Below are 26,192 nucleotides of genomic sequence, written 5' to 3' on the forward strand. Positions count from 1 at the left end.
TGAGAACTTAATGAGAAATCAATTCCCTGCATCCCCAAGACCTGCCTTTGTTTTATACCAAGTCAGACTCGAACATAATATCTGTTAACACGTCAGCACTCACTTGCCAGGCACGGTTCTAAGCACTTACATTTACTCAGAGTAAATGTATGAAACAAACAGCATGTGTTTATCACCATTTTACAGTTGAGGGAACAAACCCAGAGAGGTTAAGTAACTCGCCCAAGCTCACACAGCTACTAAGCAGCTGAACTAGGCAGTATGGTTCCAGGCCTCGGCAGTTTCCATTTCATCCCCGACAGTGGGGCCCATATTCAGAAGCTGCAAAGGCAGTATTTTCTCCTCCCAGATCCACACTGTGAGATAGATGTTTCACTAGCACAAAGTTTGATTTACAAGTCGTCCACCTCTCCAAGTCTGCTCAGGTCCGAAGAAGAGGCTCGATTTGAAAATAAAGGTCTATGAAAGAACCCTTGGGCTCCTGCTGCCAACTCCAGGACACAGGTGCCCCGCAGGCCAGAGGAGCCAAACTTAGCCACAATGTAAGACAAGCCCTGAAACATTCCCCAACGACCCCACCCCGAGGAGCTGCTAGGGACATGGTCACTCCTCACCCAGAGCTGCCTGGGTGTGCCCTTTGCAACCACTGAAGGAGAAGAGGGCAGGACTGCCATCAGGGTCACCAGGGGAAGAAACAACTGAGGGAGCCAGAACCGCAGGGCAGAGTAGCCCCCTAGACCCCGAGTTCAAACCAATCCAAGTCTCCACCTCGGTGGGAGGCTAAGAGCCTCAGGAGAATGCAGTCGGCCAATTATTTCTGAGCCCCAGAGACAAACATCACGATCAAGCTAGTAAGATGTAAGTTAGAAAAGAAGCTAGAAACCACTTGAGCACCCTGGAACTGGGGGACTGGTGAAATAAATTGACATTCACACAATGTATAATGCAGTTAAAATTACATTTTCAAAGAATAACACAGGAAAACTAAATTGTTAAACATTTAAAAGCATTAATTAAAGCAACATAATCTTAGTTTTGTTTAAAAACCACAGGGTGCAAGATGAGAAGGAAATAAAAGTCTTCCCAGTCACTCTCGGGGGTAGAATTAGAGCTGATTTTTATTTTCTTCCTACACTGCTATACTTCTCAAGCCCTCTAAGATACAGATTTATGCTGTGCTCAATTATAGAACACACTCTGCGTTGGAGAGCATGAGCAGGACACAGTGAGGGGCTCCTGGCCGGCCCCTGCCCTCGGTCCGGTCTTGCTGGCATCTCCAAACAGATCTGAGCCCCAGAACCACAAGAAAAGCCCCAGAGGAGGAGAGCAGGCCTGCGAGTTTGAAGAGGACGCTCCTGAAGGCAGCTGGAGGGATTCCACTCTGCAGGAAGCTCTCTGGACCCTGGCAAAGTGGAGCGCTCCCATCCCTTCAGGCTCTGGCTCCCTGGGGGCTTCTTCCGGTTTACGGCCCCTCCCTCAGACCCCTGCCCCCAGCCGGATGACGCTGCGCCTGGGGGCACCAAGAGCTCGCAGCCCTTACCTTAGGCACCTCGATCTCCCAGACGGTGAGGTCGACCTTCTTGGGATGGGAGCCTGCCTGGGCATTTTGGAAACCGTCAGGCTTCCTGAGGCCACAGCAGCTGTCCACCGAATCCATGCTGTTCCCGTCCGAACCTGCAGGGGAGGAAGCAACACACACAGACGCACAGACACCAGCCAGACCAGTTAATAACATCCAACTTCCAAACTCGCATTCCTGGGAGGCCCCCGCCCCATGCCCCCTCCCTCAAACTTGGCAGGTGACTGTCAACTCGCAGTCTAGAAGGCTCAGAACAGCCCCAATGAAAGGAGGCCTGGGGGTGTAGAGACACCTAATTTTAGCCTGTCACTTACAGTCCCACTTGCTTAATTGGCAGCCGCGCCCAGCACAGCTGCTGGAGCAGAGACAAGTGGTGAACTGGGAAGAGACCGACGCTGGCCCAGGAAGGGGGGTCCACGGTGGGGGATGTGGGGGGGGGCCAGCAGGTCCCACGGTCTCAGCAGCTGGAAGGAGGTTCAGGCCCCCATGGAGACCAACCCATCACAGCTGGTCCGCACCCTTCCAACTATGCAGCCCCTCAGACGAAGGGCCCCTGGTCCCCAAGGCCCCAGGCCTGGGCACACAAGCGGTGGCCTTCAGCCAAGCAGAGCTAGAGAGAGTCCTCCATCGCCCTCATCCCGGACAGGGTCCTGCCAGAGAAGGTGACGGAAGGAGGCCCCCCCTTCCCTCTGCTTAGGCCTGACTCGTGCCCCTCTGAATGCTCTTCTGGGCTCAGGGTGGGTCTTGGACCCCCGCTCAAAACCGGAGCGAAAGCTTGGTCCCGAGAGGAGAGAGCGGGGAGCGGGACTGGCTCCGACAGGGGCTGCCCCACTCCCGCGCGGGGTGTGCCAAGGGGCCCATCACAGGAAAACGGGGGCCAGACCAGCTTCAGAGAAGTGGCTCTGGCTTAAATATGGAAGACTCAACTGCCAGAAGGAGATCACCCCTGAGAGTCTACTAACTAGGTTATTTTTCACATGGTTTCTCCAAACCCTGGACGGACATAATCCTCTGCCGAGCGATCCACATTCTACCTGGATGCCGAGGAGGCAGGCGTTGCTGCCAGCTAAGGACGAGTCACCGCAAAGTGACTCCTTCAACCCCAGGGGCTCAGACGAGCTTCACGCAGGGAACCCCACCCCTTTGGAGAGAAGCCTGCTTAGCCGACCTGCTAGAACCGGAGGCGGCTGATGGGGGGCTCGGCTCATACACGGCCCCCAGCCGCTGCCAGACAGAACAGGACAGGCCTGTCACCCCAGTGACACCTAGAGGCGGCTCCAGCCACACCAGGACTCCGGCAAGGCTGGCTCCACTCAGCTGGGTGGTCCCTGGGCCACTCTAAGCTTTGACTTCCTCGCGCCCAAGGCAGGGCTACTGCGGGAGAATGCTGGAAGGTTCGAGCCTGGAGCCGGGCACAGCTAGTGCTCAGTGGGTGGCTCCACCATGCTCCCACCTGCCATGCCCACGCCTCCCTGCTCACCACTCTCTCCCCTGCAGCCTGGACACATCTGAGTAGCTACTACAATCAAACTGGAGTCAGCATGGTGAGGCTGAGGGGCAAGAGGCAAAGGGAAAAACTTCTTTATTCCTAAAAGATTTTCACCCGTTTTAAGATGTTTTAAGATAATTTAAAAACATTTTAACATCCCTGAAGTTGGGTGCATCTTACGGTCTCTGGCTTCCTACACTCATGAGCAGCAGCATTTTTTTTTCTTTTAGAGGAACACACAAAACAGTAGTGTCTTAATCAACAATAGCATCTTACAGGTGACAACCTGTAGCGTGTGGTACACACCAGATGCTGCTGAAAGCAGTAAAATTCCCAAGAGTCCCAACCTTCCTGGAGCTGAAACGGTAGGGAGTGGCTCCAAGACAAGCAAGCTGGATACCCACGGAGGGAATCCATGGCCTCTTTCCGTGAGATAAATGAAAATACCCCCAGGGAAGCTGCACAACCAGGCTCAGGAGCTGCTGACCTGTAAGTTAGCGGTCTGAACTGTCTACGCTGGGGTCAGCACTCGAAAAACCCAGTGGACACTTCGTTACCAAAGTGCCCCTTTCCCGGGGGTGGAACTGCAGCTGCACAGAAAGGAAATGGCTGAGGTTCTCTGCGAAGGTATAGGTGACAGCAACACGCAGGAAGGCGCAAGCCTCCCGCAAGGATTCAAGGCTGTGGCCATTCTCTGGGCACTTACCCCGAAAGAGCTTCTGGAGAAGGAAAGCAGGCGAAGACATGGGAACAAGCACATGATTAAAAGGAAATAAATCATTAAAAAAGCTTACCCATTCTTGGTACTCAAGGGAATTAAAGCTGAGGAGGCCTCTCCTTTTTTTAAAAAAAAAAAGCTATTTACGAGGTTAGCGTTTAGGAGAGAGAGACACACTTAGGTTAATGGGTGAACCCAACTTTGAGCTGATTCCTTCGGAAGGACTGGGAAGGGTCCCTGGCTGACGAACCAAGTTACAGCTCCCGTGGCTTTGGGGTTCAGGGCAGCTTAACTTCGCAGTTACCCACCAGCTCTATGCTGTACCCCGACTTTCTGCAGGCCGGCTGCCTTTCCCAACCAAATAAAGGGAGACCCCCTGGTCCTCTGAGGGACACCCCAGGCCCTCCTACCTCCCGAATGATCTGCTTCCGCATCCACGGTCCATCCATCCTCAGCCCCCAGGTCCGACAGCTCCCCTTTCAGCACCCCGTTGCTGAAGGGCACAGTACTTTCTGGCAGCAGCGGGGTGGTAGCCTTGTCCCTGGGGCTGGAGGTGGTCTCTGTACAAGAGTCTTCGAGCCCCGAAGTGCTGACAGAATCTGAGCACTGCCCAGAGGAGGCCACTGAGGGGACACCCTGGCCGTTGTTGGACATGCAGGTGACACAAGCGGCATCTTCTGCCAGGATGCTTGCCTCGTCCAGTGACTCTCCAAGGGGGGCAGCCGGTGGAGGGTGGGGGGCCAGGGAGACGTGGTACGTGGAGTTCTTTGGCTTCCTGTCCTTGGTGGGGCTGGACAGAGGGCTGGTCAGGCAGCTCACGTAGGTCTTTGGTGGCGGCAGATCCTCTGCCAGCAGGTCTGCGGAGGGGAAGGCGGCGCCCGCTGGGCCCGTGGCTGCCTCTGCTGCGGCCAGAGCAGGCTCCGCGGCATGCTGGCCCAGGGCAGTTTTCTGGTTGGCTCGGGCACAGCTCTCCTCCTCCTTCAGCCCTTGGGGCTGAGCAGCCGAGGCCTGATACATCCGACCCGTGATCCTGCCCATCGTGGTGGTCAGCACCTCCTCGGTGGCCTCCAAGATCACTTTGGAGATGATCTGGAAGGCAGCCTGCTCGACCTTCTCGTTTTTGTCCAAGGTCTCTTCCTTGCCCAGCTCCCGGCTGAAGTCTCCGTCCCAGCCTCTGCTCCCCCTGACCCGGGGCGTTGGCGTCTCATCAGGTGTCGCCAGCTCTGAGTGGGCCGACTCCACGTAGCTACTCAGCAACTGCCCCACGGGGTCCTCGCCCACTGCCAGCAGGCTGCTCCTCCCCTTCTCTCCCCCTCCTCCCAAGGGAGCCAGGCTGGGGGCTCTGCTGCTCGGCAACTCGGGGCCCTGCTCCTGGGACACGGGACCTTCTTCCAGCACGTTTTCTCCCATCACCGCGTCACCTGTGCCTTCGGCGCCACCCATCTCCCTGGTCTTCTCCCCAGGGCCCACCTTCTCTGCGGGGGCTGCAGGCGGGCCCTGCCGGCGCCACCCTGCCGGCCTGCCCATCACGGTCTCTCGATTACACACCTCAGCTGCTTCGTGGGGGAACGGAACGCCTTTTGGGGACGGCAGGGGACACTCTAGAGGAGCAGACTTGGCTTCGTCACCCGTCAGAGCGAGCTCCACCCTTGCACTGTCCTCTTTGCGTGGTCCTGGACGAAACCTTGTGTCCGCGGTGCTGGGAAGGCCGCGCGAGGACTCTGATCGCCGGTAGGCCGGGTGTGCCCGCAGCAGGGCGGGCGGCTCCCCAGGGGGCTTGCTGGCGGTGCGGAGCTCCCTCTCAGGCGGCTGGGTGGCAGCGGGGGGCGGGGCCACTGCTCCAGGAGACGGGTCCTCCACGGGGACCGCTTCCTCCGCGGCAGGGCCAGCCCTCAGCTTCACGGCGCTGGCCCCCATCTGTTGGTTATGGTTGCTGATGTGCTCTTTTTTACGAGAGAAAAACCACCACCAGCCGAGGAGCGCCAGCACTCCAGGCAGTGCCAAGGGGAAAAGTGAGCGCAACTGGATCGCCATCCTGGAGGCCTGAAGCAATTATACCTGCGAGAACAGGAGCGAGAAGGGGATGCTATGAGAGCCAGGTAAGAGGATCCTGATATGACTGCACAGCAAAGACAGCCAACAGGTGACGGCAGAGCCTCTGCTCCCCCACTCTCCCTGACCCTGGGTGATCCTTGGAGGTGGGTGGGCAGGAAGACACACCTCCCCCCGCTCCTGCTCCCTCATCCACGCACACTCCCTTGGAACAAGCTGAGCCTTCTCTGGAAACCAAATCCCTTCCTGCCTCACTTCTTGATGCCAAATTCTCCCTATGTTCCCCCAAGGGACTAGTTATGTTTAGTGCTTTAGTTCTCTAAACTCCCAGAACACTTATCTATTCAGGTGGTGTTGGAGCATTTTTAAATACCAGTGGAATCCACATGTACATGTCCCTCACGTGCACCCCCAAAATCATGAGTCAATGAAATAGTAGTTTCGCAGCAGTAAAATCAGAACAGAGGATGAGTAAGATTTTTAAAAGGATAAGGGAGGACTTCCCTGGTGGCACAGTGGTTAAGAATCTGCCTGCCAATGCAGGGGACAAAGGTTCGATCCCTGGTCCGGGAAGATCCCACATGCCGCGGAGCAACTAAGCCCGTGTGCCACAACTACTGAGCCCACATGCTGCAACTACTGAAGCTGGCGCACCTAGAGCCTGTGCTCCGCAACAAGAGAAGCCACTGCAATGAGAAGCCTGCGCACCGCAACAAAGAGTAGCCCCCGCTCACTGCAACTAGAGAAAGCCCACACGCAGCAACAAAGACACAACGCAGCCCTCCCAGAAAAAGGATAGGGGATACTCCAAGGTGAGGGACCAGTAAAACACACTGTGGCGTGGAGATAGGGTCATGTTTGAGAGTCAAGTTGTTTAGTGGGCTCGATGAGGGTCCTGCACCCGCTGCAGAGTCTGGACTTTTTCCTGTAGACAACAGAGAACCAGCTTTGGTCTGCAAGGCACACACACCAAACTGTGTTTCTAGCTTATTCTGGGAGCAGGATAAAGAGTATATCAAGCGAAAGAAAGCTGAAGACCTAGTCTGTTAGATCCAGGTAAGCAGAAATAAGAGCCTAGAGGAAGGCGGTAGACACATAAAGGAGACAGGGAACTGTTTTCTTCACCTGTAAGATGGGGACACACCTTGTAAAGGATGGCTGGTATAAGATCACTTGAGATACGTGTTAATCCTTGTAAAGCAGGGTTAGCTCTCATTAGAGGTATGTGACAAACTTATTCTAGAATACACACTTGTATCCTCTGCCTCCCATACAGCAAATTTTATTCTGTCTGCAAAAACTGTAAGTCTTCTTAAAACCAAAAATCCTCCACTGATATGGTGAATTACTCCTTAATTTGGTTTGTGCTTTGTTGCAGAGATGAATGTAAATGCTTTAACAACTCTTATTTACTTATGTCAATGTTTAATTTACTTATATCAATGTTCTCGGGAAAAACCAGAGCACAGAGTTCCCCAGGTGGTTCTAATGTTCAGCCGAGGCAAAAAAAGTTCAACCACTACAAAAAAAAAAAAAAAAAAAAAAAAAGTCCTGGAGACTTTGCTTCTCAAAGTGCAGTTTATGGACCAGAAGCACTGAGCATCACCTGAGAACCTGCTATAAATACAGTATCTCAGCCCTACCCCAGACCATTGAACAAGACCAGCAAAGGATTCACAAGCAACATGACAGCTTGTGAAGGAATCGAGGAAAAGTGTTCTGCTCCAAAGTGAGGGGGTCGGGGAGGGGTGGGAGGGGTCATCTCCAGAAACTCCTTCATCTGTAAAGATAAACCTTCTTGCTAATATTTGAAGATGAAGCAATGGGATTGGAAAATACAAAGCAGAGTTAAACAATGGCCAGGGCTCAGAAGACTGTATTAATCCCTTCAGGCAGAAAACTTCAATGATGCTACCTTAGAGCTTCAGATTCAAACACGGAACCTCACTAGATGCTTTCCCTTGCATTGCTTAATCCTCAACCACCGGGTTTGGAATATGTATTACCATCCTAAAGGTTAAAATAACTCAAGGTCACACAGCCAAGAGGTTGAACTCAGGTTCTACTCCACATTAAATCTAGAACCCACTTTAATGAGTCTGTGCAGACGAGGCATTGTACAGGCCAAGGAAAGGAGAAGTTTGTACCCCTCTTAAAACTTGATGGCCCTATTTTTTGACCCACCTCCTCGAGTAATGGAAATAAGAACAAAAATAAACAAATGGGACCTAATGAAACTTAAAAGCTTTTGCACAGCAAAGGAAACCATAAACAAGACGAAAAGACAACCCTCAGAATGGGAGAAAATATTTGCAAATGTATCAATGGATAAAGGATTAATCTCCAAAATATACAAACAGCTCATGCAGCTCAATATCAAAACATCAAATAACTCAATCAAAAAATGGGCAGAAGACCTAAATAGACGTTTCTCCAAAGAAGATATACAGATGGCCAAGAGGCACATGAAAAGATGCTCAACATCACTAATTATCAGAGAATGCAAATCAAAACTACAATGAGGTATCACCTCACACCGGTCAAAATGGCCATCATCAAAAAATCTACGAACAATAAATGCTGGAGAGGGTGTGGAGAAAAGGAAACCAACCCTCTTGCACTGTTGGTGGGAATGTAAATTGATACAGCCACTATGGAGAACAGTAGAATAGAAAAACAGAATTACCATATGACCCAACAATCCCACAACTGGGCATATACCCTGAGAAAACCATAATTCAAAAAGACACATGCACCCCAATGTTCACTGCAGCACTAATTACAGGTCATGGAAGCAACCTAAATGTCCATCGACAGATGAATGGATAAAGAAGATGTGGTACATATATACAATGGAATATTACTCAGCCATAAAAAGGAACAAAATTGGGTCGTTTGTAGAGACGTGGGTGGACCTAGAGACTGTCATACAGAGTGAAGTAAGTCAGAAAGAGAAAAACAAATATCGTATATTAACGCATATATGTGGAATCTAGAAAAACGGTACAGATGAACCTGTTTGCAAGGCAGAAATTGAGACACAGATGTAGGGAACAGATGAATGGACACCAAGGGGGGAAAGGAGTGGGGTGGCATGAATTGGGAGATTGGGATTGACATATATACACTATTATGTATAAAATAGGTAACTAATGAGAACCTGCTATATATAGCACAGGGAACTTAACTGCTCTTTGCTCTACAGCAGAAACTAACACAACACTGTAAAACAACTATACCCCAATTTAAAAAAACAAAACAAAACACCTTGATGACCCTACCCTATGACCCAAAAATCCCACACCTGGAATCTTTCCTTAAAAAAAAACCACAGGCAGAGGTCTATATAAGAGTGCTCACTGGGGTATCATTTGAAACAAGACTCAAAGCAATGGCTGCTAAATCTATTGTAGACTCCATGGTCATACCAGTTTTGGAGAACGAAGCTGATTCTCACGTACTGACATGGAAAAATTGCCATGATACAGAAAATAAAAGCTGTAGACCACTGTGGGTATGTGATATCTATGTCCACATAATCCCATGGAAAAACTGGGAAGGATCCATACCAAGCCTTTCAGCTGGGGAAGAGGGGAAGGTTTGTACATTGATCTTGTATCCTACAAACCTTCCCAAACTTTTTTTTTCCCTTATCTGCAAATAGAGATAGTCTTCCCTTTTTCCTTTTGGAAAGAGAGATTTTTAAATTTCTTTAACAGAGATTCTCCAACTTGGCTGCCCATCAGCATCACTTGGGAAGCTTTTAAAATCTCACAGTGGCACCCAGATCAATTACATCAGAATCTGAGGGTGAGACCTGGGCATTGGGTTTTTTTTTTTTTTTTCAACCCGGGTGATTCCAATGTGCAGTCAAGTTGGGGAAATCACTGTTCTGTAACAACCTGCACACACCCGCAAAAAGGTGGTGGTAGATTATGGAGATTTGCTTTCTCTTCAATGTCCTTCACATAAAAAAAATAAATAAATAAAATGAAATTTGAGAAGGAAAAGAGGTTATGGGGGACGGGCACACTCAGGATAAGGCAGTCTGTCCTCGGCCCGTTATTGGGAAATCAAGTCCCACCCAACAGATCACGTGCAACAGGAAGTGGGGCTGGGGTCTGAACACAGGTTTTCTTCTCGTCAGTAAAGTTATATTCTAATTCCTTATTATTCTAATCCCATTTCAGCAGGGCTTACAGTTGTGATTCCCATAGTATTCTAGCAATTCTCTGCTCTCAGGTAAAAGATTAAATGGAATGGGATGGAGAGGAAGAAAAAGAATCCTATGTCTTAACTACCCATAGGGGGCAGTCTCCTCACTTTACACACCAAGGACCCAAGGCCACAGACTTACATTGGTGTATGTGTGTGTGTGTGTGTGTGTGTGTGTGTGTGTGTGTGTGTGTGTGTAAGGGGTGAGTTGCTACCAAGACATAAACTGCTTCTCAAAATAGCTGGAAGAAGCCCCCACCCACCCCCCTTTGGAACTAAAAGCTGATCACAGGGGTCTGCTCTCCAGCAGGTGTCCCCATCCCACCCCCAAGATCTCAAAAGTTGGCTACACTACAATAAGGCAGAGGCCCAACACAAACCACCAGTCTAGCTTTGGTTCTGCACTCCAGGAGATCCACACCGCGACCCAGACCACAGCCCCCACGTCCCGGGCCTCCCGGGCCGCCTCCTGCCACCTCATCTGTTCCGTTCCCAGTCCTAGTTCAGACTGAACGCACAGAACCAGCCGCCTGGGGCCATGACACGTGCTCCCTGCCTGCTGCTCTGCAGCCCAGGGACACCGCTGCCACTTGCCCAACTAACCCTGCCAGCCGAGCTCGGTCCCCAAGGGACTGAGGCTCAAGCCCCCAGATCCACCATCTATAGCACCCCCCCTGCCCCCCAACAGGCTACTCAGCTAATGACAGCTCAGGAAACACTTTCTGCATTTCCAAGCCAGACAAATACCCCGTTGTTGTGCCAGAAGGGCCTCAGGGAAGGCGGGCGATACTGCCACCGTGAAGCAGTGTCACCCACCCCACGGGACCCTGAATGTCCCACCTGATCCCGGTGCCCAGCACTCACCCCAGGGACTGGAGCTGAGGCACCAGGAGCCGCTGCTTCTACGTGAGGAGCAGCGGCGGCCCCTCTTCTCCACGCCCACCGGGACAGGGAGAGCTCCAGGCGCTTGAGAAAAGAGGTGTGAGAGCCCCAGACAGAAGGGGAACGTGGGGCTCGTTCACCTTTTCCTAGCAACCAGGGGATGGTGAGTCGTCTCAGGAGCCAGCTCCACCGAGAACAGAGCCAGGAGCCGCTGGGATCAGCACACACCCCGCCCAAAGGTGGCGGGTTCAGGAGGCTAGTGGGTTTCACCAAGGGTGCAGCGGCCTGGGGGCACCTCACGGGGAGCCCCGCTTCTCACCAGTCAAGAAGAGTCCCTCACTTCCTCGGCCCTTCAACTTCGAAGGGCCCGACCTGAGCCAATTCACTCAGACTTGTGCATCGGTAAGGCACCGTTTTCCCTGCTTTACCCGGTCTGATAGGTCTGGACAGCTGGTGCAGGACGCACCCACCTTCCCTGAAGCCTGACGGGGCTGCCTTCACGCGCACACACAGCGGCAGCCCTCACGAGGCCCACTGCTACCTTCCTTCTCTGGGCACAGACTCATGAGCTGCTCTCTTTGCCCTGGTTTTGTGTGCATGTGGTTTTTTTTTTTTTCTTTTTTAAACCTGAACCTCTGAAGATGTAAGTGGCATTTAACACTGGAGGTCTACCGGCCTTCACACTCACTCACTAACGATCACTCACTAACGAAGACGGCCTCCTCCCCCAGGGCCTCCCACCCCAGGCCCAGGACACTCAGGCGCAGGAAAAACCTCGCAGAAGAATGCAGAGCCAGCCCTAGCATTGGTGGGGAGGAGACCTGGCTATTTTGAATCTGGTGGCACTGAATAGCTGCCTGCTTATTTTTAGCAGGTCCATTTGCTGGGAAATAGATGCAGGCTGGCTGGCTGCCCAGTGGTCACACAGAGCTCAAGGCAGGCACGTGCCACAGCCCCACAAGGCTGCAGCATTCACCTGGTCTGTTCAGGTTCTAAAAAGATTTCTTCCTTCTCCCAGAGAAGTAGGCAGCTTCTCAGAACAGCTTACCTCTGGAGAAGTAATGTTCTCACTCCCAAGCGTGATGACCAGTGCAGTCACTGCAGTCTAGAGCCTTCTGCTAAGTAAGAAGGCAAATCTCTGGGAGATTTACTAAACAAGAAAACAAAGAGTGTTGGTTCCACTAAGTCAATTTGGCTGTGGTTATTGTGGAAAAAGAGCTGCATGTGATTAATGATAGGGGGAAAAAAAATTGATCCTAAAACAAGAGCTTAGGGGGCCAAGAGCCCTACAAGTCCAGTGTGGGCTTGGGCCTGGCCGGTGAAGCCAGATCTACTCTGTGTTCCGGGTCTTAGTTGCGGCATGCAGACTCTTAGTTGTGGCATGTGGGTTTCTTAGTTGCGGCATGCATGGGGGATCTAGTTCCCCGACCAGGGATCGAACCCAGGCCCCCTGCACCGGGAGCGTAGAGTCTTACCAGTGGGCCACCACAGAAGTCCCTACTCTGTGTTCTGAGTTGACTTTTAAACACTCTCCAAGAAATCTGAACATTTCTTCCATTATTCCAGCGTTACATATTCACTTTGCTTTAGACGGTCCCTGGGTGTTCACCAACAGGGGGCGCAAGACAGCCCATCTCTAGAGTGTCCAGCACATCAAATTCTTGCTAAGGGGCTTCCCCTCTTGAAGGGGGCCTTCCAAGGACAGGGAACAGCTACATGGCTCAGAACCTAAAGCTTAGCACTTGCTGCCACTGCATTCAGAGAGTAACAGCAGGCTGCTGGCTAGGCCCATGTCGTCCCCCACCTGCCCCCCACCCCAGAGGAAGGCCACATACACAGAGGTCTTTACAAGACTACAAGGGTGTCTCTGGGTTTGTACAGGATGCATTTACCCAATTCCTCATCAGGTTGAGGTTCCGCACATACAAATACGTTTAAGTCGCTGCAAGAAAACACTTCTGGCCACCAGAAGCTCACAATCCCGATGGAGGAATCTCTCTGTGTGCCTCTCACACACAGATGCACCAAGCTGAGCCTGACTTCAGAAGTGGGCAAAGAGAACACAAGGAGGCTGTCTCAAAGAAGGCCGTGATTTCCTTAGGTTGTAATGGTGGGCTAACAGCATAAATTAAGGTTCTAAACCCAAGATGCCTTGGGGGATGGAGGGGGCAGCAGAGTAGAGCAGGATGAGTCCCAGAGTGGGAGCTGGAGCTGAATAGCTGGCGGGGCCGGACAAAAGGTGTTTGACCTTTACTGTCAGGACAACGGGAAGAAGCCGTGGCAGCTGTGACACAGCCAAAGCAGAGCAGGTCGCAAGAGGCAAAGGCCTGGGCCATCCCCGAGGGGCGACTGCAGTCCAGGACTGGTGGCCACTTAAGTCACAGGGGGCTCCTGAGCACTGGAAATGTGACCAGTGTGACTGAGGAACTGAATCTTAAATTTTATTTGATGTTAATTTAAATCTAAATAGCCACATACAGCTGGTGGCTACCTAGTGGACAGTGCAGTGCTAGACGGTATCCCCAAAGACCTGAAGGAAACCCAAGAGCTGGATAAATGCTGCAATGGCCAGCGCGTACCTTGCTGAGCAGACTTTGTTCCTGCCCCTGGGGGTGGGGGACGATGGTGAGCTGGGCCACAGACCCTCAGCAGCATGGCTGGGGCCCAGGAATCACAGCGCTGGGGCCATGCCTCAGGCGGTTGGTCTCGCCCGGCCCATGTTCACAGGGTTGTTACCTTCATCCTTAGGGGGGCCTGGATGGGCTGTGACTCATGTTGGCACCCTAAAGATTCCAAATTAGCTCACAGTGGGGACTGTTCCCCACACCCTCCATTGTGATGGCCCAGCACAGCGGCCAGGGGAGCCAGTGCGGCCAGACAAACCACACTGCCCGTTCTGGGTGGACCAGCTGTCCCACAAAAGTCACGGAACACTTGCAGTCTGCTTTCCGGGAGACCGGAGGCTTCGCCCAGTAACATCTGGGTGGGAGAACCTGCTCATTGAAGTCTTCTCCAACCAAAGCGGAAACTCGGGGTCCAGTACCTGAGCTCCAGGTAAGAAGAGTCAGAAGCAAAAAATCCCATCTGGACATGGTCTCAAATTAAGAGCTCTTTCTCCTCCAGCTCAATTGATAATTAAACTTCCACTTAGGAAAACTTGAGAAATCAGGGACCCACGCAGGGTTAACTGCCCAACCTCTCTCCTCCTCCTCTGACCAAACCCACAGCCATCCAGTCTCACTAGGCTTCAGATGATATGGGAAAATCAGCATCTCCTACAAAGGGCTTCCCATTGCTTCCCTTGGGGGTAGGGATGTGGTTTTTAAAAACGTGAACGACTATGTCACATCCATCCTGCCCCTTATCCCTGGCTCCTGGCAACCTTCTTGCTTTACAAGTGAATTCTGACAGGTTTCTGAGGACAGTGATAGAGCAGGTGCCAGGAAACTGTTCCCAGGCACATGGAGTTCCCACCCATGACCACAGAACACAAGACTGCCCAAAAGGTATGAAGGTGTGCTCTGACAACAAGCTCACCTGAAAGCTAAGAAGGACGGCATGTGCCTTCAGAAGGAATCAGAAAAGATGCTGGTATGAGGCAAAAGACCCTTCCCACCACCACCTCGGGTGGGAAAAGCAAATTGGTAAGACACTGACTTTCCAAATGGCAGACAGTGCAATATGACCAACTCAGAAATCACATAAAGGCATAAAGTAATTTCTACTCAACAAATATTTATTGGTACTAACAGGGTACAAAGCTCGGTGGGACACAGACAGGAATCAACAAACGCACTGCCCTCTTTCAAGCCTTTCAATTTCTTTGGGGGCAAACCCCCCCAATGACCTCTTCTCCAGTGGGCCTGGTACTGCCACCCTCTGCCACTGACCAAAAGCCAGCCCAAAAGTCTGCCACAGCCCAAAAGTCAGGCAAGTGTCCTGGCTGGGCCAGGGGGCGGGGGTAGGAATCTGGCTGCCAGACACCCCAAATTAGGATGTTCTAGTGTCCTGGGGTGAGAGATGAAAGGACGTTAGCTTTTTTTTTTTTTTTTTTTTTTTCCTTTTTTTTTTTTTTTTTTGCAATGGCTTTCTCTAGTTGTGGCAAGTGGGGGCCACTCTTCATCACGGTGCGCGGGCCTCTCACTATCGCGGCCTCTCTTCTTGCGGAGCACAGGCTCCAGACGCGCAGGCTCAGTAGTTGTGGCTCACGGGCCTAGTTGCTCCGCGGCACGTGGGATCCTCCCAGACCAGGGCCCGAACCCGTGCCCCCTGCATCGGCAGGCAGACTCCCAACCACTGCGCCACCAGGGAAGCCCCAGGACGTTAGCTTTAATGGCAGTGCTGTGGCAGCCAAGGGGGCTGGGGTGCCCCATTCAGCAGGCAGACTTTCATTCTCACCACGACTTGGTACCCAGGTCCAGATCCCCTCTCATTTCAACTACTCCTGAAGTAAAGCCTGGCCTTTTGCTGGTGTGGCAGAACGGACCTGGGGGCCTGGTTGTCTCTGCGGTCTTTCCACCAACCCTCCGCCTTCAGCTGCACAGCTCCGACCCCTGCCTTCAAAGGGGCTTGTCCTTGGGCACAGATCAGCGTGCTTCTGGTTGGCTGCCCACCCTCGCACACTTTCTCACCAAGACGAGGGAGTAAAACAAGAAAGGAGGGGGGCACCAATCCAGGAAGCAACACAAGAGAAGGGGAGAAGGAAGTCCCAGGATGCAGGGGAAGCAGAGCCAGGGGACCGGGGATGCTTCCCAGGAGCGACTCGGAACTGCTGAGTCTGCGGTAAGTTTAAGCACGAGAGGAGCTTCCGGAGAGGAGCTTCCCGGCAATCGACTGCAGTGGCCAAGGCCCCGGGGAGAGTCAGAGAACTGGTGAGACATACAAAGAAAACCAAGCTAAGGAAACAAAGGAAATTAACTAGGAGAAGAGAAGGGAGGGGGGAGACAAGAAAGGAAATATGGATTGCAGCCATAGCAATATTTAGATCACAACACTGTAATGTAACCAAATGTTGGGTTACCTCTATACTGAGAGGATGAGGGGGGGAAAAGTGTAGGAATGGGCCAAGTCCTTATCTTCCAGAGCAGAAAAACAAAACAGATAATATTTTTAAAAAGGAAAGAAGGAAAAAAAGGAGTAGTATACGATTTAGAAATACAGTCAGCCCTCCCTATCTACGGATGCAGAACCCGAGGATAGAGACTGTAAGGGATTTGAGCATCCACAGATTTTGGTATCTGCGGGGGTCCTGGAACAAATCCCCCAGGAGACCAAGAGACAACTGTGTAGAGGTAAATGGCAGGGAGGACGGCTGCCTCTAGAAGAGAACAGGGTGGGGTGGGGAAGCACTCTGGGCAAAGGGCTGTTCTTTCAAACCTTAGCAGAGTCAAAAGTCAAATCTGTCTACAAGCAACACTTTGATAGAAAAATACATTCTTAAGTATTAACTACAGTGGATGCTCTACTACCATACAACTTTATGTTTCTTGTTAACCATTATAACAAACATGTATTAGTGCCAATTCATCTATGTACAAACTTATACTGCTTTATTTTCCCATAATAACTGATACCAATCTTCCTTCAGAAACCCCCAACTGCCCCGCTGATGTACAGTAACAATCAGAAAGAGAACATGCTTACTGACAGCTAGACCCTTTCAGAGACAAGGCGTATGATCTCCCCAGCCCGCTGAGGTCTCGCCAGCATCAGGCAGCAGAACCCCCCAGGGCTAGCCATTTAATAAAGATTTTAATACCCACAGCGAGCCAGGTTCCACTGGGGTTGGGAGCGGGGAGGTGGGGGAGCCCTCCAGAAACAAAGGTGGAGGGAGGGGTAGGGAGTCACATTTCAGATGACGAGATAATACCGCAAAGACGCCGCCGGAACCTGCAGCCTCTCTCAACAGATTCAGACAGCTGAGCCCTAGGCATCCCCTGCATGTAATGAATTAACCATACTCCTGTGCATCCAGAATGGTACTAGTTGGGAGAGTTGAGAAAGCAAATCACTTTCTGTGTTGTGTAGATTAAACAAGGAACCCAGGCTGACGAAGGCTGGATAAAGTGTGCCTGGGAGAGGGGGAGCTTTAGACAGAATGGTCAGGGAAGGTCTCTCTGCAGAGGTGGCAGGAGAGTGAACAGCAAGGAGCAGCTCTGCCAAGATCTTGAGAGGACAGGGAAAGGAGAGGGGGAGAAAGTTCCAGCTGGGAGAAGACGTGCCAGCAACCTAAGGCAGGAACAAGCCTGGCTGACTCAAGAGACAGCAAGAAGGGGAGGCAAAGATGAGGTTGTAGGGCTGCTGCCAGAGAAACTGCTCCCCAGCATCACTGCACAGAAGCCACGCTGAAGGTTAGGAACCTGGAAGAACAGGTTCACCCAACCCCCTCCAGAGAAGGGGACCAACTTGCCCGAAGAGCCAGGGGACTGTAGTTTCTGAATAAACAGAAGATGACTGCAGCATCCACTCCAGGACAGAGTGCCTCTGTGGCAGGTAGCATGGCGGGTACATACTGTGTGAGCCAACAGAGGTCCCCTGAGTTCTCAGCGAATGCATCTGCCAGGAAGCCCTGGGGTCGTTAGCCTTGGAGGACCACAGCTAAGCCCTCACCCACAGCGCCTCCACACCATCAAATGAATCTGTCCCAGTAAGGTGGCCCAGCCCCACTCCGGGGGGTGGGGGGGTGGTTGCGGATGGAAGACAGAGACAGACAGACACACACACACACAGCCCCACAGAAGTCCTTGCCACTTCTTTGAATCGGACTCTGCGAAAACAACCTTGTTCTCCAGCCAACATAAACCATAGGCAACAGAGGACCTTATATGGTTCTAAGCTTTCTTAATCAGAAACAAGAGAGATGGGCTGGAGCTGGCAGCTCCAAGTGAGAGGAAAGAAGGGACAAGAAAGGGGGGAGAAAGGAGGGCAGCAAGGAACAAAACTTGTTTGTCAAACCCCTTTTTCGTATCTCTTCAGCCTCAGTGGCTTTCCAGTAAGAATTCCTGCTGAAGGGCATGGGTTTGCCTTCTCTCGTGGTTTTATTTTGGCTTAAGTCAGAGGATGCCAGTTATCAGGCTGCCGCGGATTCATAGTTTTACAGAGTTTTTAGTGGCCTGTCCTCAGGTTGGGTGACTTCCCATGAAGACAGAACTAATGTGATTTCCTGAGAAATCGGCTGCTGGGTCGTCCTTCCCTAGGACAGCAATCCTGACCTAGGAGTGCCCGCTCACTGGGCTGCCTCGGTCACATGCCTGCCTGGCCCAGGAGGCAGGGGTGGGTCCTTGCCACAGGTCCAGATAGAAAAGGCAGCCCAGGGACCTCGTAAGTGGCCGCACACACATACACATCCCCCATGACAGTCTCTAGGGTGGCTTTATTCTCCTTCCTCCCCTGATTAGGAGAGGCAGCAGCTCTGGCACCAGGACCTGCCCCGTACACTGAAGCCACATGCACTTGGCCCTCCTAAAGGATACCACTTGCTAAAAATAGCAGGACAGCACATGCTTGGCTGGGCGGGCCTCACCAAAGTCAAAGGACAAAGCAAGGAGGTTAGTCTCAGCATGGCCTCTCCTCACTAGAGACCGAGCTCACGCCCATCCCAGTGCAGCTCAGGGCAAGCCACTCCTATCTCTCAGGAGGGTCAGGAAGGGGGGAGGGGCAGGAGATCTGTCTTCCCGGCCAAGGCTGGAGGGAAGGGGCGGGGGGCAGGGCAGCGTGCTGAGGGCTGAGGGCTGGGCTTGAAGGATCCTGCTGCCTGCTCCAACAGGGAGCAAGCTGAGCTACTCTCAGGCGACGGCCTGTTGAGGCCAGGGGATGGTCTTGCAACCCTGCGTGAGGTCTGAGAGGCCACACTATTATTAGCCAGGGAATGAGTGACTTCAAGGCTGCCTTTTCAACCAGGTGACCAAACTAAGCCAGAGTCTTCAGAGCAGTTTTCCAGGCCCTAAGGCATGGTTACGTAGCCTAGGAGGCTGTCTGCCCTTAGTCACAATCACTACTTGTGCAGGTGTCACTACTTGTGCAGCTCGAAGGCACTGGACGGTTGCATAATTCTGATAAAACACTTGCCTTAAAGATCCTTAACTTCTGTTTCCTGTAAAATGACAATATCCAAAGAAATGGGATACAAATACCTCCCTCCTAGGGCTGAATGAGGCTGTAATGACCTAACAGTTTGACTCAGTTTGTGGGATTTTATTCTTTTAAAAACCCAGTTTCACTTTCTGGATGAGGATGGAGGGGTAATGGGGCAGTTAACAAGAAACAGCCTCTAAGCATGGAGCTAGAGATACTGAACCCTGATCTAAGCCCCAAGACAGCCCAGTCCTGTGCCCTAGGATCAGCTTACCTTCCTCAGGGCCTCCGTTTCCACATACGCAAACTAGAAATTCTTTTTTTTTTTTTAATTAATTTATTTTTGGCTGCATTGGGTCTTCACTGCTGCACGCGGGCTTTCTCTAGTTGTGGCGAGCGGGGGCTACTCTTCGTTGCGGTGCGCGGGCTTCTCATTGCAGTGGCTTCTCTGGTTGCGGAGCACGGGCTCTAGGCGCGAGGGCTTTAGTAGTTGTGGTTCTCCAGGCTCTAGAGCGCAGGCTCAGTAGTTGTGGCGCACGGGCTTAGTTGCTCCTCAGCATGTGGAATCTTCCCAGACCAGGGCTCGAACCCGGTCCCCTGCATTGACAGGCGGATTCTTAACCACTGCGCCACCAGGGAAGTCCACAAACTAGGAATTCTTAACCTCATAGGGCTGAGAGAGAATAAAAAGGGAATAACGTGCAAAAACCCTGCTAAGTTATCAGGTATACGGTAGGTGCTCAATAAGTGTCTGTTATGCATCTTCTGCTGTCGGGGTCCAAAAAAAGAGTTCACATTATATGCCAAAGGCCAGTCTAGCAGGGTTCAAACTAAGCACACCCAGGACTAGATGGGGGCATCTGGAAATAAAGCCCACTCCCCAGAGCCGGCCCCACACCAACACTTCGGGATCCCCACTGGGGACCAACTCTCCCCGAGGCCTTCAGTAAAGCCAGGCCTCCTAACACTGAGATGGACCGGAGGAGAATGAAAACGAGGCTTGTCCGTAAGGTGTCTGCAACCTGGTTCAGCAGAGGGCCCACACTGAGACCTGCAGGAAGTCATCAGGTGAGTGAAGGACCAAATAGCAAGTCTCCTGACTTAACGACCAAGGCCAGTGAGCACATGCCTTGGAGAACCAGCGAGGACCTTTACACTGATAAACAGGCTCTCAAGCCAAAACAGCTTTCCAAAGGCTTAGCATCTGGCCCCTTCACTTCACACTCCCATCCCGAGACCCCTCACTACACTCCTTTCTCAAACTGTTTCATAATTGATCACTGCCCTCCAAGCTGGCAGACCGGAACTTGTTCCGAACATGCCATGGAGAGAGCTGATAAATAACTTGTTACCAAAGCTCTTGGGTTTGTGGAATATGGAAGACTAAGCCCAAACACATGATGCTTTACAAGGCGAGACAATGAAGCTTTTAGAGTTGGGCAAAGAACTAAGTCCAGTGCTGTCCAACAGAGCTTTCTGTGATGATGAAAATGTTCCAGAACCTGCACTGTCCAGTACTACAGCCACTGGCCACATGAAGCTACTGAGCACTTGAAATGTGACTACTGTCACCAAGGAACTAATTTTTTAATTTTACTTAATGCTTTAAAAAATTTATATTTAACTAGCTACACATAACTAGTAGCTACTCTACAGGACAAGGCAGCTCTAGACCCTCAACCCTAAAGACAGATTTAGGAGAATAAAGATATTGTAAAAAATAAAAATATTTAGTACAGTAGCACCTTAGAGTTAAGTGAACTTCAAATGCACCTAAAACAGTGGATTGTCATTTTTTTCTTAGACTTTGGCTTGTACTACCCAGGCATCCCCAGCCCAAACACACCCTGCCTCCCATACACAACCCTGCAGGCAACTCTACCTCCCAGCAGCCCTAAGGGGCTGACTAACTCCAGGGCTCTTAGGGGCACAATCTGAATGCCTTTGATGTTGAGCAACCTTCTTTCACCAGCTGAAGAAACTAAGACCCTGAGGACCAACAGACCTGCCTGGAACCCCAGCCAGGTTTCAACCCTGAAAGCGGCACCCAGATCTCAACCTCCACCCCACCCAAAACCCCCAATCCAGGGCTCTTGCTAGCTAAGCCCAGGGTGAAACAAGCCTCATCAGCCCTCAGCACTGCATACCTTTACTTCCAGAACTCTTCTGGGGCCCTGCTTTGTTCTAAGTACATGGGCCTCAGTGAGGACCGGCTAAGTGAAGGCAGCAAGGCTGTACTACCAGATGGGGACAGAATGTTTACTGTCAACTGCTGCAAACTTATCAAACCGAGCTGTAGAAACATTCAGATGGCAAGAACTGGACAGAACAAAGACCACTTAGTAGAACCATTTAGGAGGAGGAAAAGGACACCTCGAAAGTTCCTTATAACTGAAAGCCAGTCCTCAGAATGCTGAATGATAACACACATTCTTTTACTGCAACAATCTGCTTAGAAAGCAACAGAAAGATTAGGTGAAAAGCCCATGGACTTGATGACTCCTTGTCCTTCTCACAAAAGCCCTCCAGAGGACCTAGTTTAAGTCCAAACCCACACTTGTCGGTTTCTCTATCCCTCTATTTGTATTTTTTATTAGCCATTGAAACAATCCCGAATGAACTCTAGCTTCACCCTCCTCAACTGCACTCAGAGGTGTCAGGATTAAAGGATTAGGGAGGCGTTTGTTTGTAACTCACCTCCCAGAGTAACTATCAAGGAAGAGGTGTCCCCTCAATTTTAGTTTCCTTGTCCCCACCAGCTACTTCTCCAGCTACTCTGTCCTACCCGAAACACTGTCACTGTTTTACACGGCCCAAGTTTAAAACTAGGTACGAGGGCCAGCAGGTTTGCTCGGTGGAAATGCCACACACAATGGGTACTTGATGTTAAATGATCAAAGGTGAAACCTGTGTGAGACATTACACCAGAAAGGGATGTGGAAGAAACAACCTGCCCTAGAAATGAAGGTTTAGGATTAAAATACATCCCACAAAGATTAGCAACTCAAACAGTATGAAATGATTTCAGTGGGATAAGAGGCCCATAAGGACCCACCACCACCTGCCCAGAGCAGAAGAAAACTCCCTAGAAAGGCAAGCTGAAGGTATTAACTCACACCCAAAACTTCCCCACAAGAGCACAGCAGTCCAAACTGCAGAGAAGCCCACTCATTCTAGACTCACAGGGAAGATTAGGAAGGAGGAGCCTGGCGAGAACGGGCTGGAAGGCACCAGCTCACCAGGCACATGGGGTGTTGTAGGCTTGAGCCAGGAGGCTGGCTGGCAAACTGTGGGGAAGCCAATTTGTTTTCCCCCTCCTTCCAACCAAGTTTCCAGGTCAGAGGTTGGGGAGTAGGGTACTTTTATTAAAATTCAAGTCACTTAACAGATTCAAGGGAAACTTAAAGTCAGTCTCAGAGACTCTTTAGGAAGGGGGGGGGGAATCAATGCTTGAGCACCCATCATGTACCAGGCACAGTGCCATGCCCCACAAATATTATCTTAATTTGTCTTTAGGATGAGAGAACAACTGAAAAGCCTAAAACTAGCCTTCACCCACAAACAATGGTTATAACCCGGCCTGGGTTCACAGCCCAAGAATAATTTGGGTTACCAGGTAGAGCAAAACAAATTACTTTAAAATATTGATGCTGAGCAACCTTATACTGGAGACACATCCCCTTGGCACCTGAGCAGCCACTTCCAACAGACACCTTCACTGTCACCCTGCAGTGGCCAAGTTTGAGTGTACTTCCTAGAAACAGCTGGGAGGAGGAAATGATATTCACACAAAGGGCTCCAGCTAGACAGTAGACCAGTCTCACTCACAGGCTGGGAGGGGATCAGTTACCTGCAACCTCTGGGCCATCACCTGACAATACATATGACAATAGAGCCTATTTAATCCAGGTAGGCACAAAGGCTTCAAAGATTTGCATACCTGTAGGACCCAAAGAACCTACTCTAGCCTAGGGCCATTCTTCATCCGAGAATATACCCAGGAATTACTACCCAGAACCCACAAAACTAGTTTTGAGGTTCAAGAGGAAAGGTTCAACACAAGTCAGAAAAGCTCCCCCAAAATTACTTCACTGGTTTCCAGTGCTGAGAAAGTCTTAAATAATCAGCAGGTGAACCATCTGAACTTCAAGAAAGAGGAATCTGATAAATGGTCAAACCATGCTGCCCTTTCTGCATTTCAAAGATGCTCTGTACCTTTAAGAGCAAAGAGGGTGGGTGGTGCTTACTAAGAGCCCAAACTTCTAAATAGAATTTAAGAAAAAAAACTAATTTGGGAAGGCCTTAGTTACAATAACAGGGTAGCAAGGTAAGGTTACTAGTTGCCAGAATTAATAGCTTCTTGTGAATGGTGTTTCTTGATCAATAATTTCGACAAAGGGGGTGGGGGGCTTGGATAGCAAACCAACCAACAGATATGACCGTACCAAGTGTCCAGCAACCCAGATTTCCCTGCAGGAAATAAATTTAAACACCAAGCAGCCTGAACTTCATAGGGGAAAGATGGCTAGTTTAACCTAATTGTCCTGCCCACACACCCTACCCGACTTGAGAGGCCTCCTCTCACACCTGGAGTTAAGTGCACCGGGTTTGTGTTAGCGGAGGCCGGGGGGCAAGAAGGCGCCGGCCAACCTCTGCATCTCCGCGGAGAAGGGAGACCGAGAAACTCCCAGGGCTTCCAAGCAGTCCCAGGTCGATTCGGCACCACCCACCACCAACAGCTCCTACCCGTCTCTCATGCCTTCCTTGGAGGGGAAATGGGAGGAACCGCACCCAAGGGCACAAAATAGTAAAACTGGTGAAAGCCCGCCCCCAAGGCGTCCAGACCCAGGCCTGCCCAAACACACTTTGATCCGAACCCCGAAACTAGCGTGGTCCCTCCTGCCCGAGGACCGGAGGTGGGTGCAGGCGGAGCCCGACACGTGACACACAAGCCCGCGGGCATTAAGTCAGCGGGCACACGGAACAGGACAGCCTCTGCCTCTATGACACCCTTTAAGGGGCTGCAAAAGCTAATCCTCTTGAGAGACACCAAGCCTTTTACATCGGGACCCCAACTCGGTTCAAACGGTTTCCCTCCGCCCGCAACAGGGTTCCAATCACGACCTATCCTAGCTCATTCTCCCGGTTCTGCAAACCGAGCCCCTTCCCCTGGTTCGCCGCACTGAACTCACAGGGGCAGAGCTACCAGCTCCGGTTTGCCACCGCCGGCCTCGGTGGGGAGCACCCCCGGGCGAGATGAAGGGGCCCAGAAGCTGGGCGAGGTTCCTGAAGTGACCAATTCAACTCCAATCCCTCAGGAGGGGGGAAGGAGTGCCCGCAGGCCTTGGGACACTTCCTCGCCCTTGTGAGCACCTGGCCCTGCCCACAGCCCGCCCGCCGGCGCCTCTCCCGGCTCAGACTGGGTACACACGACCTTTGAAAAGTAAACGCGTGTGGGGTTGGGCGACCTTGGGTGGAACACACTCAGGTCCGTCTCTCGGGAGAGTGTGCGCGCTCAGGGAAAGTTAAGCCGCAGAGGGGTATCCCGGGCGTCGCGCCCTCGCTTCCCGCCCCTGAGGATGGTGACGCGCGTGGGGAACACCGCGCGGCTGCAGAGCGCGGCCCCAGCCAAGCACACGCGATTTGTCAGCAAGAGCCCGGCGGAGAAGGACAAGGGGGCGCGCAGGCGACGAAAGAGAAAGGGCCTGCTTGACAGCAGGCGACGGGCCGGAACCCCTCTGCACGCCCTCAGCGTCGGGAGCCTCGCACCCCGTGAGTCCTGGAGCACGCGACGCACCCTGCACCTGCACCCTAGGCTCACCATCACCCCAGCGGCGCCGCCCTCGGGGCCCCGGCAGGTGGTCCCCAGTTCAGCCGCTCCCTGCGGCCCCAACTTACCAGATCCTCGGCGACCGTCGGGATGCAGAGTCCTCGCGCCGCCGCCGCCCCCCGGCCCCTCGGCCCCCGCCCCGCCTCTGCCCCGCTGCCAGGCCGGTCCCGCAGCGTTGCACTCAGACCGCTCCCCCACGTGCTCGCCCAGACCCGTGGAACACAGAGACATTAAATACTGAGGACGCGCAGAGACGTGCCCGCGGCGCGACGCAAGGCCCCGCCCCCCGCCCTCGTGCCCCCGCGCCTTCCCGGCTCACCTGCGCGTGCGCGCCGCCAGCCGCTCCCGCCAGCGCCTCTGCCAGCTGCGCCAGAGGGGGCGCGGTCTAGAGTGTTCCGCCAACATCCCGCCCCCGCCGCCCGCAGCCGGGCCTTGCTCAGGCTCTCGCGAGATGAGCTGTAATCTCGGCTGGGCTCGGGAAAGAGGGCTGGCTGGAGTCTTCGGAACGCCCCTCGCTCCTCCCCCACCTACGAACCTCGAAGCTCTGGCACCCCAGCCCTGCGCGAGTTCGCCAGCCTCGGGTGTGGGAGATCGCGAGGGGCCAGTTAGACCATCTGCCTGGCTCTGTATAGAGAGGCCCCTGGAAAAGGCAGAGGGGCAGGTGATGCGCAGGGCTCCTCTTGCCTCCCTTGCCTATATATACTATATATTATAGATAGAATATAGATCTATATTATATAGATATATTCAATGTAATTCATCATTACATTGTACGCATGATTTAGTGATATTAATAATAGCACGATAATAACTGCGTAACGGGATTACGTGGCTCCACTCAAATGCGGCATTCTTGGCATTTTCACAACTTGGTGATGTCGAAGTGAAATAAACTTTCCTCTAAAGGGGGTTGGGTTTTGGAATAATTCCTGCCAAGAGATAGTCATCATGATCTATCAGTGACTCCCTGAGGAAACTTGGGAAAATAAATTGCCCCCAAACAGGTGAACAGGGTGGGGTTCCAGCTGGCCAGAGACATAGGGACTTTAAGTGAAAAGAGATAATGCTAAGAACTATTACTTGGAAACATGGTTAATCCTAACTAGTTATCAAATGCAAATTTAAATGATGATGAGATACCTATTGAGTTGTAAGTATAAGTTCATATATGTATATGAATCCCAATTGCATGGTGTGATTAGGGACATGAAGGAAACAATCAGGAAAGAAATAACAAGAGACCTATTTTAGGTTCTGTGGTTCAAAAAGGCCTAAGGTGAAACTTAAACTGAAACCTACTTGATGAGAAGGAGCTGGCCTTGCAAATTGTACTTGAGAATAAGGGTTGGGGAGT

At 51.8% G+C, this 26,192-nt stretch overlaps 1 protein-coding gene across 5 annotated transcripts in view; it reads right to left on the reverse strand.

Annotated features, from left to right (window-relative positions):
- The window catches only part of AKAP1 (A-kinase anchoring protein 1), a 32,722-nt gene extending 7,451 nt beyond the window's left edge, over positions 1 to 25,271 (reverse strand). The window contains exons 1-4 of one of the 5 annotated variants that reach the window (XM_061175971.1): positions 24,907 to 24,927; positions 19,283 to 19,605; positions 4,197 to 5,844; positions 1,541 to 1,674 (exon numbers count right to left, since the gene is read on the reverse strand). In XM_061175971.1, coding sequence (XP_061031954.1) covers positions 1,541 to 1,674; positions 4,197 to 5,820 — 1,758 coding nt within the window. In that variant the 5' untranslated portion in view covers positions 5,821 to 5,844; positions 19,283 to 19,605; positions 24,907 to 24,927. Of the gene's footprint in view, positions 1 to 1,540; positions 1,675 to 4,196; positions 5,845 to 19,282; positions 19,682 to 24,200; positions 24,315 to 24,906; positions 25,114 to 25,157 lie in introns of those variants that run through there. The other 4 variants (XM_061175969.1, XM_061175972.1, XM_061175970.1 and 1 more) reach the window with 4 other exon arrangements.
- Positions 25,272 to 26,192: the final 921 nt, after the last annotated feature.

Source organism: Eubalaena glacialis, chromosome 19 (genome assembly GCF_028564815.1).
Source record: "Eubalaena glacialis isolate mEubGla1 chromosome 19, mEubGla1.1.hap2.+ XY, whole genome shotgun sequence".
Lineage (NCBI taxonomy): Eukaryota > Metazoa > Chordata > Mammalia > Artiodactyla > Balaenidae > Eubalaena > Eubalaena glacialis.